The following is a 12,072-nucleotide window of genomic DNA, read 5'->3' on the forward strand; positions in this document are numbered from 1 at the left end:
CAATAAAGCAAATGTTTAAAATTTTCAGTTTCTAATGTAGTGAACATGGATTGACATAATCCACACAAGCTTAAGAGCCTTTGAGGGTCAATCAGTTTCTACGACTCTGTAGACATCTTCTATGTCAGGGTGAGAATTGCTGACACAATGGCTGATGGACTGGACACAAAGGATAATTTGACCAGGATGAGGTGGACAACAACCAGGGTAACCAACTTGTCCCCATACACTGCTGCTAGGATCCAAGGTCCCAGAGCTGGGTCTGAGCCGGGAAAGCAGGGCCCTTGAGGTTTCTCTTCCAGGAGTACATTTTTCCATGCTCTCTATCTGTACCACTGGGAAATCTTAGAAAAGCCAATAGCTTTCTCCATTTCATTTTTAAAAAACTGAACACAGACAGGAAGAGACTCAGTGTCCACTTTTCAAGCAAAATGAAGTCCTTTGTTCTGGAGGCTCTCCTTCTACTGATCCTGGGCAACCTCGTCATGTCCAGGCATCCAGAGGGTGAGTGTGGTGCCAGGGGGGGAAGGACCTAACCGGGGAAGGAAATGGATCCTCCCCATCCCTGTGGCTGCAGCCCAGGAAAGTCTGCCTCTCCCCTAGCTCAGCCAGATCCTTCTAGGACCTTATTTATTTTACGTCTTGTCCCCTGTCCCCTGATTCTTGCCCTACTGAGAGATCTGTGGGGAGCAGCATAGGACACTAGGTGGGAGGTCTGGGTCTAAAGGTGCACTGTACCTAGGCTCACACTCCCTGACCTATTTGCAAACCCTGCTCACCTGGCCTGACCCCCTGGCGTCTCACTTCATTGGTTCTGCCTACTTGGATGACATTCATATTGAGAGACTCAACACCATAACACAGACTCCGAAGCTGGAGCACTGTGCACCATGGTTGGATCAGCAGCAGCCAGAGTATTGGGAGCAATCGACTCTGGGCATGCTGAATCTAAGAGACTTCTACAAGCGCCTTCTGAAGAAAGTGCTTCACATCTACAATCAAAGTGAAACTGGTGAGTGAACCCGAATCAGAAATCCAAAATTTCACACTCCTAAAAGTTTTTCTCCATTTACCCACATTTTAGATTGCCCAATGAAATGAGACCCATGTAGACTAGGCTACAGAAACCTGGGCACATTGTCCTGGTTTTATGCACAATTTAAGCTCAAATGTGGCCATTTATAAAGGCCAAGTGGGAGGGACTGAGCCACAGAGGGGCCCCAAAGAACCTGTCCCTGTGAGAGTGGCTGAACGTAGGTTCTTGGACAGGATATCACACAGTGCAGTTCCGAATGTCCTGTGATGTGCTGCCTGGAGTGAACTACATCCGTGGACAATATGAAATGATCTTCAATGGCCATGATTACATTGCACTAAATGAGGACCTGACCACTTGGACTGCAGTCGGAAAGGCCGCTGAAGTCCTGAGCCAAGAGTTCGAGAAGAAAAGTTATGCCAAAAATTTGAGGCCTTTACTGGAAGGTGAATGTGTGCAGTCCCTCTTAGCTCAGCTGGACTACGGGAAGGAAATTTTGCTGAGAAAAGGTAAGGAAAGAAACTGCCACACCTGCACTGAGACTGGAGGCCCTGTCCCCTGAGGATTCTTCCTCTACAGGGAGAAGCTGGAATACTAACTTGGTCTTGCATGAAAAGGGAAGGGTGTCATGGGTTTCCTAATTCAACAAGAGAGAGGAACTCTCCAGAGGAATAATAAGTCTTCTCTGGAGATTTCAGCCTGTCAGTTAAGCAGAAGTTCCCTTCAATTTACATTTTGAATCTGACCTCGTTGAGGCCTGTTCACTGTCCATGTACATTTGTGCTCTGAGTCCTGAATCTCAGTCCCCATCCAGTGAGACCCAGAAGTCCATATTCCTAGAGGGAGATCCAGAGTCTCCAGCTCTCTGGTGGCTCATGCTGATTCTGAAGATTTCCAAGGAACAGATTACTCCATCCTTATCCTGAGACTAGGCTGGTGTGTGGGGTCAACATCTCTCCTTGTAGAAAACTGTCCCTTTCATAGAAAACAAGCACATAGATTGATCTCCATAAAGAATGCAAAATACCTGAAAGTTTCAATTTATTTCCTCAGACATCCCGAAATTACATGTGACCCATAAGGTCAGAGCTGATGGGAATATCACTCTAAGGTGCTGGGCCCAGGATTTCTACCATGCTGAGATCACCCTGACCTGGCAGAAGGATGGGAGCAACCAGAATCTGGACATGGAGGTGATAGAGACCAGGCCTGCTGGGGATGGGACCTTCCAGAAGTGGGCAGCTGTGGTGGTGCCTCCTGGGGAGGAGCAGAGATACACATGTCATGTGAACCATGAGGGGCTGCCTGAGTCCATCACCCTGAGATGGGGTAAGGAGTAGGAGTGAGCACAGAGAGCGGGAGTCCTTGGGAGAACTGGAGCAGGGTCATGACTGACAGCTGGAGGTCAGAGTCCTCACTCTTTCTTTTATTCTTCCCTCAGAGCCTCCTCAGCCCTCTGTCCCCATCATGCCAATTGTGACTGGCCTGGTTCTTGGAGCTGTGCTTATGGGAGCTGTGGTGACTTTTCTGATATGGAAGTGGAGGAGTAAAGGTAAGAAAAGGTCAGGGTCTGAGTTCATATGTCCTTGGGAATATCAAGCCCAGCTGAGAGTGTGCCCTGCCTCATGAGAGCAAAGTTTCATCCACACAGTGGCTTTTTCTGTTGTGCTGATGAGCTGACATTAACCCCATTGTGAAGCATAAAGGAAATAATGTACAGATTCATCACTGCAATGATAGAGGTGGTAGAGACTGATCCTCAGCTCTCAGTGGTCAGATGGAAAGTTTCCTACTGAGAACAGATATCCAGGAGTCCACTTAGTCTTCTTCATGTGCAAATTTCCATCTTGTTTCCTCATCCTTCTCTGAATCTGCAGGCACAGTTCTGGAAACTTCCCTGAGATAGGAACCAGGAGATTCCTCCAGGTTTTCTAGATCCTGATGCTTCCATGATCACTAATAAAAAAGGATTTTCCCAGTGTAAAAAATGAGGCAGATATGTATAGGCTTGCCAGTTTTTACAGTGGGTGTTCATCCCTGAAACAAGTTGGCAATATAGACCAGATCCCATGGAGATTCTCAGCCAGCCCACACCTCCTCATTTAGTTCCATCTTCAATGGCTTTGATCTGCTCTTGTATCACATTCCACTGGGAGGACAAGTTTCTAGGATATCCAGAAACTGTCACTTTTTTCAAAAGTGACACTCTAAACTGCCTGGTGGGTGACAGGAAGAAGGCAGAGGATATTACCCTGGGGCATGGGGATTCTAGGGATTGGGAAAGTTTGAGTGTGTGATGGATTGTCCAGAATGTCACCATTTAAGACACTGGTCTGAATTTCTTCCTTGTGTTTTTCTTTTACAGAATAAGACAGCTGGACTGAGCCTAACAGACAGGATTTATTCTGTTTTCTCTTTTCCCACTGTGGCCTCAAGAACTGATGACTTCTATTCCTGTATCTGACTGTTACTGTTACTGTGTGTCTGTCTCCTGTGAGTACAGTGTAACCAGGTGATGAGTGCAGCTCTTACCTGAGCAGCAACAAGATCCTTCCACACACCCATCATCATTTTTCCCCAGGCACCATTACTATTCCAACAAACACTTGTCAGGCAAACATCCATCCCTGACATAAATTTATTTTTAACTGAGCTACAACTTAATGCATCGTTCTTGAAATTAAGCATTGTTATGGTTATGCAACTTCTTTCAGAGTGGGTATTTGATTAGTGTACTATCAATGAGTAAACCTCGATGGAAAAATAAAGACCGAGATATTTCAGAATCATTTTGCTATGTTAACTCCATTTGCTCTCGTGAGAGTAGAAGGCTGTGTGTAGCCAACTGAGGCCTGTGTGTGCACAACTGTTGCTCCTTTCACTCTGACTTTCACATATTCTCTTTACACCAGCGACTTCTTCTCCCTCTTAATCCCTATTCTTTCAAGGAATATGTTTACCAAGACATGGAATCCTTTGAGCTCAGGCATTTGTAGGGTCTGTCCAGTGTCTGTGCTCTTCTGTCATGTTGGCAGTCAGCCTGTGAAGTCCTCTTTCTGATGTTTCATCAAGAGATGTTTAGATTCCTGTTTTAACAGGAATTACATTTGTTCTCAATTCTGTGGTTGGGTCTGGTGTCAATGTCTTCTGTTGTCCACATTCACTGATACAAGTATGGAGTGTTTCTGTTATTGTCCAAACATGGATCTCTCTGGTTTTCTCACCAAATTGGCAGAGTCCAATCCTGATTACTGACAGACTAGGGGTTATAATATGTCAATAACAGCAGCAGGAGGAGCTATGCCTACCACAGATATCCATGTTCAGGATCAACCTGGGCTACATACTGAAACCCTGTCTCCAAAGGAAGTCATTAAGATATAATAAATAGATGAATGAATCAAAAACTTATTATTGTAAGGGGTGCACAAAGCTGTATATGCTAATTCCATTCTTCGAACTCTCAAATAAGTATTTGAATTTCAGACAGAAAGTAGCCTGATGTAAGGAGAGTTATGTGAAATATGCAAATAGGGCAATACCTGGTGATAAACTTCTGCAATCTCTAGTGGGTTCTTAGTCATCACTAAAGCATAAGTTAGGACTTTGGGTCATCCAGTCCCTTTCAATGAAACTGGAAACCCTTCAAAATGCAATAAGGGGATCTTGGTCCCAGGTTGTATCTCACTGGGCTTTTTATAAGCAGCATCTGGCTTGGGACACTTTGGAAGAGCTTTTTATTTCCTGTCTGTTTCATACATATGAAAAAATATTTGTGTATGGTGTGACTACTCCAGTGTGACTCTAAATGCCTGTGCTCTGCATGTGTGTCTTGCTACCATGTGACCCCCACCATCTCTACTAAGGGGCCTCACATGGAAGCTGCTATTGTGTTTGAGTTAAAAGAGATACTTCACTGCCTTCTTTACTAAGCGCAAATGTAAACAGGTCAGATGACTGCACTGCCATCTTTACTAAGGGTTACCATGAGGATGATCACCATTTTTACTAAGGGCAAACTTAAGACTAAACATTTGTCTGACCAAATTTGTTTTATTTATTCACGTCCTGTTTAATATATCTCTCTGTATGCATGCTATTTGGATTTAATTACATATGTATGAATGCAAGCTAGCATTAACTCTCCGTGTATGTATGTCTGTATGTATGTCTGTATGTATGTAACTTAATGGCACATGTAAGCCCATGCAGCTACAGTTAAAGAGAAAGATCTCTGTTCATTATATCTCCTTCTAGACTGAAACCAGTAAGACTCAAATATTTTAAATTTGTGTGTACTTTTAAATGGTGTTATAAATTTAAGGTTATGAAGATCTATTCAGAAACTAAACTCAAAAGATTATTCTCTCCCATACTGTCTGACCTTCGCTATTGTCAGTTTTCAGTGTTAAACTTCTATTACAAAAGGGATTTTTCTTTACTTCTTTGTCCTTAGCAAGCATAAATCTGACCTGCTAAATTACAACCAGTTACAGTCAAGCTGTAGGGCTCTGAGTAAAACATCCCTCCACAATCTCTCAGTTTAGATCCAGTTCTCCAGGAAGATTCTGTATTAGGGTCATTGTAGCCATGCTAACTATGGATGTAAGTATTAATTACAGGGAGAAAGCCTTACCTATGTCCCTGTGTGCTTAAGACAAGTACCTAAAGACAATTTTGAACAGTCAGATATATCCAATACTCAAACAGTCCTGAAATGCTCAGAGATCTGCAGAATATGGCATTTCAAATGTTTTATTAAAAGTTCTCTGTAACCTAGAGACATGCCAGCTCCTGGCAGCACCTCTAGTTCCTCCTAAGAGGATGAGTGGGCACAGAACCTTCACCCACAACTTGATTCATAATTATCAGTGCTAGCCACTCAGCAAACCTGACTTTCACCCCAAGTGCTGCAACGACAACAGGACACTGAGGAATTTACAGCCTCCAGTTGCTTAGGGCAAAGGTAGGCTGGTTTTCCTACAAACTCCTAATTCACACGATCTTCTGAAGCCTGGCAGACCTAGACCTAACAGCAGAAGATGAATGTTTCCCTGAAACCTCAGCCCTCAGTGACCATGGAGGACCCTGATGAGTGATCATGCAGGTGGCCAGCAAGTAAGTTTCTGTTAACAATCATTAATTCAGGTAAAATTTTATCCTTCTCAAGAACTCTGATGCAGTTTGACGACTGGTAGCTTTGCCAGCTGAAAGCAACAGGCAAGGCTTCAGTTGCCTTCTCAGTTCTCTAGACAAAAATTCAGTCACAGGCCTCACTCTCCTAGAGCCAACACTAAGTTTACCTCTTTACCAGATTCACAAAAGGGATAAACCCACAAAACAGATTTCAGTATAACTTCTGACCATACCTTTGTTTAAAGAAAATTACTTTACAGTGACTGCTCTCAGTGGTCATCTACTTTTATCTATACTGGCGAAATAGATAGAAGGTGTTGTAAAGTTTATGTGAGGCCATGAAAGCTTAAGATGTGAGGGTCTAAGAAAGTGACTTAATGTGTGTAAAGGCAAGTTATGAAGGTCTGAAGATGGAAAGGCTTAAGTGCTGACAAAGAGAATGCTACTGTTTTATTAAGACTCAAAAGTTTGTAGTCTTAACAGTACTGGAAGGAGTTCTGATAAGCTACTAATCCAACTCTGACAGAGTTAAAAACACCATACAATCATAAATGCAAGCTCAAGATTTTTAATTCCCTTTGGTAGTTTTCCATCTATAGACTTCAAAGGTGCATCTCACTGTGCTAAAGATGTCGGTCACAGTTTTCCAGATGGAACGAAGAGTGTTATACTTTCAAACAAAATCATTTCTGGGATGAGTATACTGCCATTTTTACAAGTAAATTCCAATGCAAATTATAAACAGTAAAAAATTGCTCACATATCTAAAGCTTATCTTTTTATAAACTCAAAGCATTCTTGTAACTTTCAGGAAGTCACCTTGTAATCACCTCAAACAGGACAGATACAGTCTGCATAGGTACTGTCAATCAACAGTCTAAGTCTCTGCACCTTTCCCTTGTCCCCAGACCCCTCTCCCTCATTTGTGATTCCCCTCCCCTTCAATCACCAGGACCGAAAAAAAGAATAATAATTTTGCCTTACATGCAACCTTGTCCTCTGCTCTGCCAGCATCTTGACAGGTTCAAGAGACACCAGATTTTTCCACACTGCCTGGACACCATTGAAACAACCAGATACCCCCGTACTTGGCCAGTGCTCCAGCTTTCTTGGATCCTCCAAAGATGTTCAACTCCTCCCAGGTCATCAAGAAGCAGGCTCAAGAACTCGATGTCCTCATTCCCCTAACCTGCCATGCCCAACTGCTCACTTTTTTAATAAATAAAGAAGGGAGGAATGTTATTTTCTAGACAAACCTAGCCCTGCCCCTGGGGGACTCGGCAAAGTGCTTCACCCCTGCAATCCTGACTGGCAGTAACCTGGTGCAAAGGTCCCTTTCACCCCATTTCTCTGAGGTGACAGATCTCTCCCTCCCTCCTTTCCTGCTTCCCTCCCTCCTTTCTTCCCTTCCTCCCTCCCTCCCTCCCCGACTCCCTCCGTCTCTCTCTCTCTCTCTCTCTCTCTGTCTCTGTCTCTCTCTCTCTCTCTGTCTCTCTCTCCTCTCTCTCTCTCTGTCCTCTTCTCTCCTCTCCTCTTCTCTTCTCTTATGCCACTCCCGTCCCCAGAGGGTTTTCTCCTCTTTCTGCTCCCCCTTTTCCCATTCACTTTCTCCCAATAAAACCCTTCTACCCAAGCTCTGTTGCATTGCATCTTTCTCTCTAGTGCTGCTTCTTAAATCACAACAATAGTTCAAAAGGATCAGGAAAGTTCCCAGGCTCTTGATAAACTGTATTTATGGTTTATTTTGATACTAAATGCTCTTCAATTATATATTCAACTCAAATGTTAAGTTTCAAACTTAACAGGGATAAAGCAATAAAATCCTAACCTTATCTAAGCTACTAACTTGTAAACTGTTCACTGACTGACAAGTTTTATTTAACCTACTGTTTGTGTTTTCAATGTGTAGCCTAAATTGGGTCTACTTAGTATATAGATGGTCCTCAAACTCTTCAGAGATCTGCTGAATACAGCATCTAAAATGTTTACCAAAAAAGTTTCCCATAACAGACAGAAGTGCCCCCTACTGGCAAGAACCCTTAAGGTATCCAAAAAGATAGATGGGGCATAGTGACTCCACCTGATTTGTGATAACACTAACCACAGGGGTAAACTCACCCCCGCTTCACCTGTTGCCAGGGCTCTGCCCACACTGGGCATTTCTGGGTTAATTGCCCTACTTTGCCTTGTCAAAGTAAGGTCACTTTTGCAAATTTTCTCTACAGGAAAAATCTCTCAGACCTGGCTCTCACAGATAAAAGGCCTTTGCTGTTGTTTATGACAAGTGGAGATTAAATGCAGTCCTATATGACAGCTGCAGACCAACCACTGTCCCAACACAGCTACTGAGACCATGGGAGCCAAACCTGTGTAATGAATGGGTTAGTCTCTGTAATTTAATTGATAACAGGTCATTTGGAATATACTTCCAGCTATAATTTATCCTTCGCATGCTAGCTCCTCCCACAAGGCTACAGGTGCCTCTTCATAAGTAAAAATCAGGCTGCAGGGCTCAGGCCTCACTAGGAAGCTAATAGATCTCTAACCAAGAAAGACAGTATACCCTGCTGCCAGACTCTGAAGGAGATAAACTCACAAAACAGATTTCAGTTAACTTTTTGCTTTGATGTATTTAAAGGTACTTGGTTTGCAATGACTGCTCTCATGAACGAGCCATCTGTGTATATGGTTGGATGGAAATAAAAAGTTTAAAGTTTCTGCAAGTTATAAAGTTCTGAGAATGTGTTTTAGGCATGTAAATACAAATCATAAGGTATAAGAAAGTGATTTAAAGCATGTAAAAACTTAGGAATATGTCAGATTTCTTTACCTCTGTGTGCTATTGTAATCTTAAGACTTCAAAAGTTCAGCATTTTAACATTGGAGATTTTAAATTTCTTTTGGTTGTTTTCTAAGAGAATGCTTATGAGTGCTTCTCGGTCAAATATCTCTGTGTAATGTAAGGGTGTTAATGCTTTTAATTCAGAATCATTTTGGCTTCCCTGGCTTTAACTATGTCTCACAGGCCTGAATCTCCTGCATTTCTACAATGTGGATTTCAGTGCACATTTTAAATATTCCTATGCTAACATATCCAGAACTTTCATCTCTGTTTATAAACTTAAAAGAAATTCTTGTACCTTCAGGGAATCAGAGACAGCAGCCAAGCTCTCCCTTCAACCAACAGCCTAAGTTTCCCCACTTACTGAAAACTTTCTGTACCCCATAAGCCTCTTGCTGATGCAACAGTCCAAATCAGACCAAAAACTGAAACAGAAAAAGCCTACATTTGATGTATACAATGTTCCCTGTTGCTTCTTGCCCTCCCCTCCCCAGGAGATGGGAAAGAGAGACTGGAAAACCATACCTCTATTTTCTGGGGGACAGTTTAAATACCTTGTGGGAGGGATAATCATTTGGAGGCCTTCTAAGATGAAGCAATGTTTGGAAGGAGATAGGAGAGGGGGCTTGGGATGGAATTTCCACCAGAACATAACAGCATCTGGGTATATGGATGCCAGGGGCTGGTGTGAAGCCTCTACCATAACACATACTTCCTATTCTAGAGGTTGTAATCTCTCCCCCTTTACCTGGTCTTGGAACTCTCCTCCTCCTCAAACTACCAGGGCTATGGACCTGAAGTTTCAAATGTCCACACAAGATAAAATTTTCCCCTAAACTCCTTAACTTTACCTTTTCTCCCTTGTCTATTTGTCCTAACAGATTTCAAATCAGCTGCAGGCTGCTGCAGCAACTCATCACTTCCAAGTGTTTCCTTAGAATCTACAGTCCAGATGGCTCCATAGCAGCTAGACACTTTCCAAAGCTGGTGTGTTTGTGTGTGTGTGTGTGTGTGTGTGTGTGTGTGTGTGTGTGTGTGTGTGTGTGTGTGTGTGTATCCCTATACTCACCAGAGTTGTCTGTGAAGATGAGAAGAGGTCACCCTGACCATTAGAGCTGGAATTACAGGAGGTTTTGTGTGGCCTGATATCTGGACTGGGAATTCAACTCTGGTCCTTTCCAAGAACAGCAAGTGCTTTTCATTGCTGACTCATCTCAGCAGCTGCAGGAGGAATATGTTTATTAACATCTTCAGATAATTTTGTAGTTTTTGAAGACAAGGTCTTACTATATAATTATCCCTGGTCTTGAAGTTGCTGTGTAGATCAGGCTAGTCTGGAATTCAAAGACCTCTCCTGCATCTGCCTCCTGAATGCTGAGATTAAGGGCATAGGAAATGGGCTGATGAGTTAGCTTAGCAGCTAAGAGCACTGGCTGCTCTTCCAGGGAACCTGTGCTGGATTCCTAGTATCCACATGACTGGTCACAACTCTCTGTGACTTCAGTCCCCGGGGGCCTAATTCTCTCAACTGGAGTGCTCGTGATGCATAGACATAAGTGCAGTTAAAATACCCATGCACAGGAAGTCATTAAAACTTAATAAATGCCAAGGGCCACCACACTGTGCTCCTTGTAGATTTTTACATTTGATATTTCTCTAAATTGACACAGGCACTGCTTCTTCAAGTTTGTTTACATTGTGGACTTGAAATGTCAATGAATTCTTCATTGTCTGCTGCACGTATGTCCATAGCAGAGTCTTGTACACTGACCATGTGCTGTGTTTATACAAATGTTAATTTTAATGGAGAGTGTGGTTTGATCTAGTCCTTATATCTCTAATATTCACACAGTTAAGTAAAGACTACCAAAGATCAATTGTCAGTATCACCACAAATGTCTCAAAATTTTGTAACCTTAAGAAGTGGTTAAATTTATGGTGAGGAACTCAAATGTCCAAAAATACTACTGTTCTCTTGTGGGCTTATGTCCTCTCACTGTTGTAGTCAAAGGGAGGGTATCGGTGGCTATGGATTGATTTACATTGTTTATGAGGAGAGGAAGACAACATACTCATCAAGTATATTCCAAATGAGCACAGGGTAGAGAGGAAGAGATCCACCAGCTGGACATGTCAGAGGCTGCATGGTCTCTATTTTGGACAGGAACTTCTTTTTGTGCAATTTCCTGGCATGCCGTTCAGTCCCTGTGGACAGGGGTTCAGAGTCGCTGATGTGCACGAATTCCTGGGAGATTATCATGAGCAACTGTACATATCATTCCCAGTGTAAGCAATTCTAATTTTCTGCCATTGATTCTTTTAAATGGAAATGGATTTCATGAAATGCAGGCGACTGCTGCTCTTGAAGCTGGTTAATATCCCTCCCCCTTTATTTTACTAAAAATTGTTCTTTAAGTGTATATTTACAAGCTTTTCACAATGGGACAGGACATGGTGGCTGCATGTCTCTAATCCCAGCACTTCAAAAGAAGAGGCATAAATATCAGGAGATCTAGACCACTCTAAACTGCATGAAATCCTGTCTTAATACAACAATGACTACAATAAAAATTCACATAGTAACTACATACTTCCTATGTATACATGGCACTTGCTAAATTCCTGCCGTTTCTTACAGAAATGGGTAAGTAGTCATAGTTTACAACTTCTCAGAAACTTGTAAATCAAGACACACACCTGTGATGCCAGCACTCTGAATTAAGGGTGGGAAAATCACGAGTTCAAGGATAAGAAACCCATGGTAGATGAGGGCACACAGGCACAGTCTGAAATAATCCCCAGGGGATAAACTGGGGACATTAGGTAACTGCTTTCAGAAGAGGTGAGTGATGCCCAGAAATCTCTGGTTTATGAGTAATGTAAAAGAGGAAAATTGAAGAGCAGAAAAAGGGTGGGGGTGTCCTCTTTCCCTGTAAGCAAGCATGAACCTCATGCCAGGACCAAGAGATGGAGACTGGGAGTGAGTCACTAGGTCTGTTAGCTCCTCTCCCCGCTGTGTCCATACTTAGTAAATGTCCTTTTGTAGGGAGACTCTGTA

The 12,072-nt window shown here is 42.8% G+C and overlaps 1 protein-coding gene across 1 annotated transcript; it reads left to right on the top strand.

Moving 5' to 3' along the window:
• Window positions 1-431: 431 nt before the first annotated feature.
• Window positions 432-11,530, top strand: LOC100772658 (HLA class I histocompatibility antigen, alpha chain F). Its single transcript, XM_027388682.1, has 6 exons — window positions 432-504; window positions 743-1,012; window positions 1,270-1,545; window positions 2,090-2,365; window positions 2,478-2,604; window positions 11,431-11,530. Exons 1-6 carry the CDS (start codon window positions 432-434, stop codon window positions 11,528-11,530), a joined length of 1,122 nt encoding a protein of 373 aa, XP_027244483.1.
• The last annotated feature ends 542 nt before the right edge of the window (window positions 11,531-12,072 follow it).

The sequence above is a fragment of the Cricetulus griseus genome, assembly GCF_003668045.3.
Source record: "Cricetulus griseus strain 17A/GY chromosome 1 unlocalized genomic scaffold, alternate assembly CriGri-PICRH-1.0 chr1_0, whole genome shotgun sequence".
Lineage (NCBI taxonomy): Eukaryota > Metazoa > Chordata > Mammalia > Rodentia > Cricetidae > Cricetulus > Cricetulus griseus.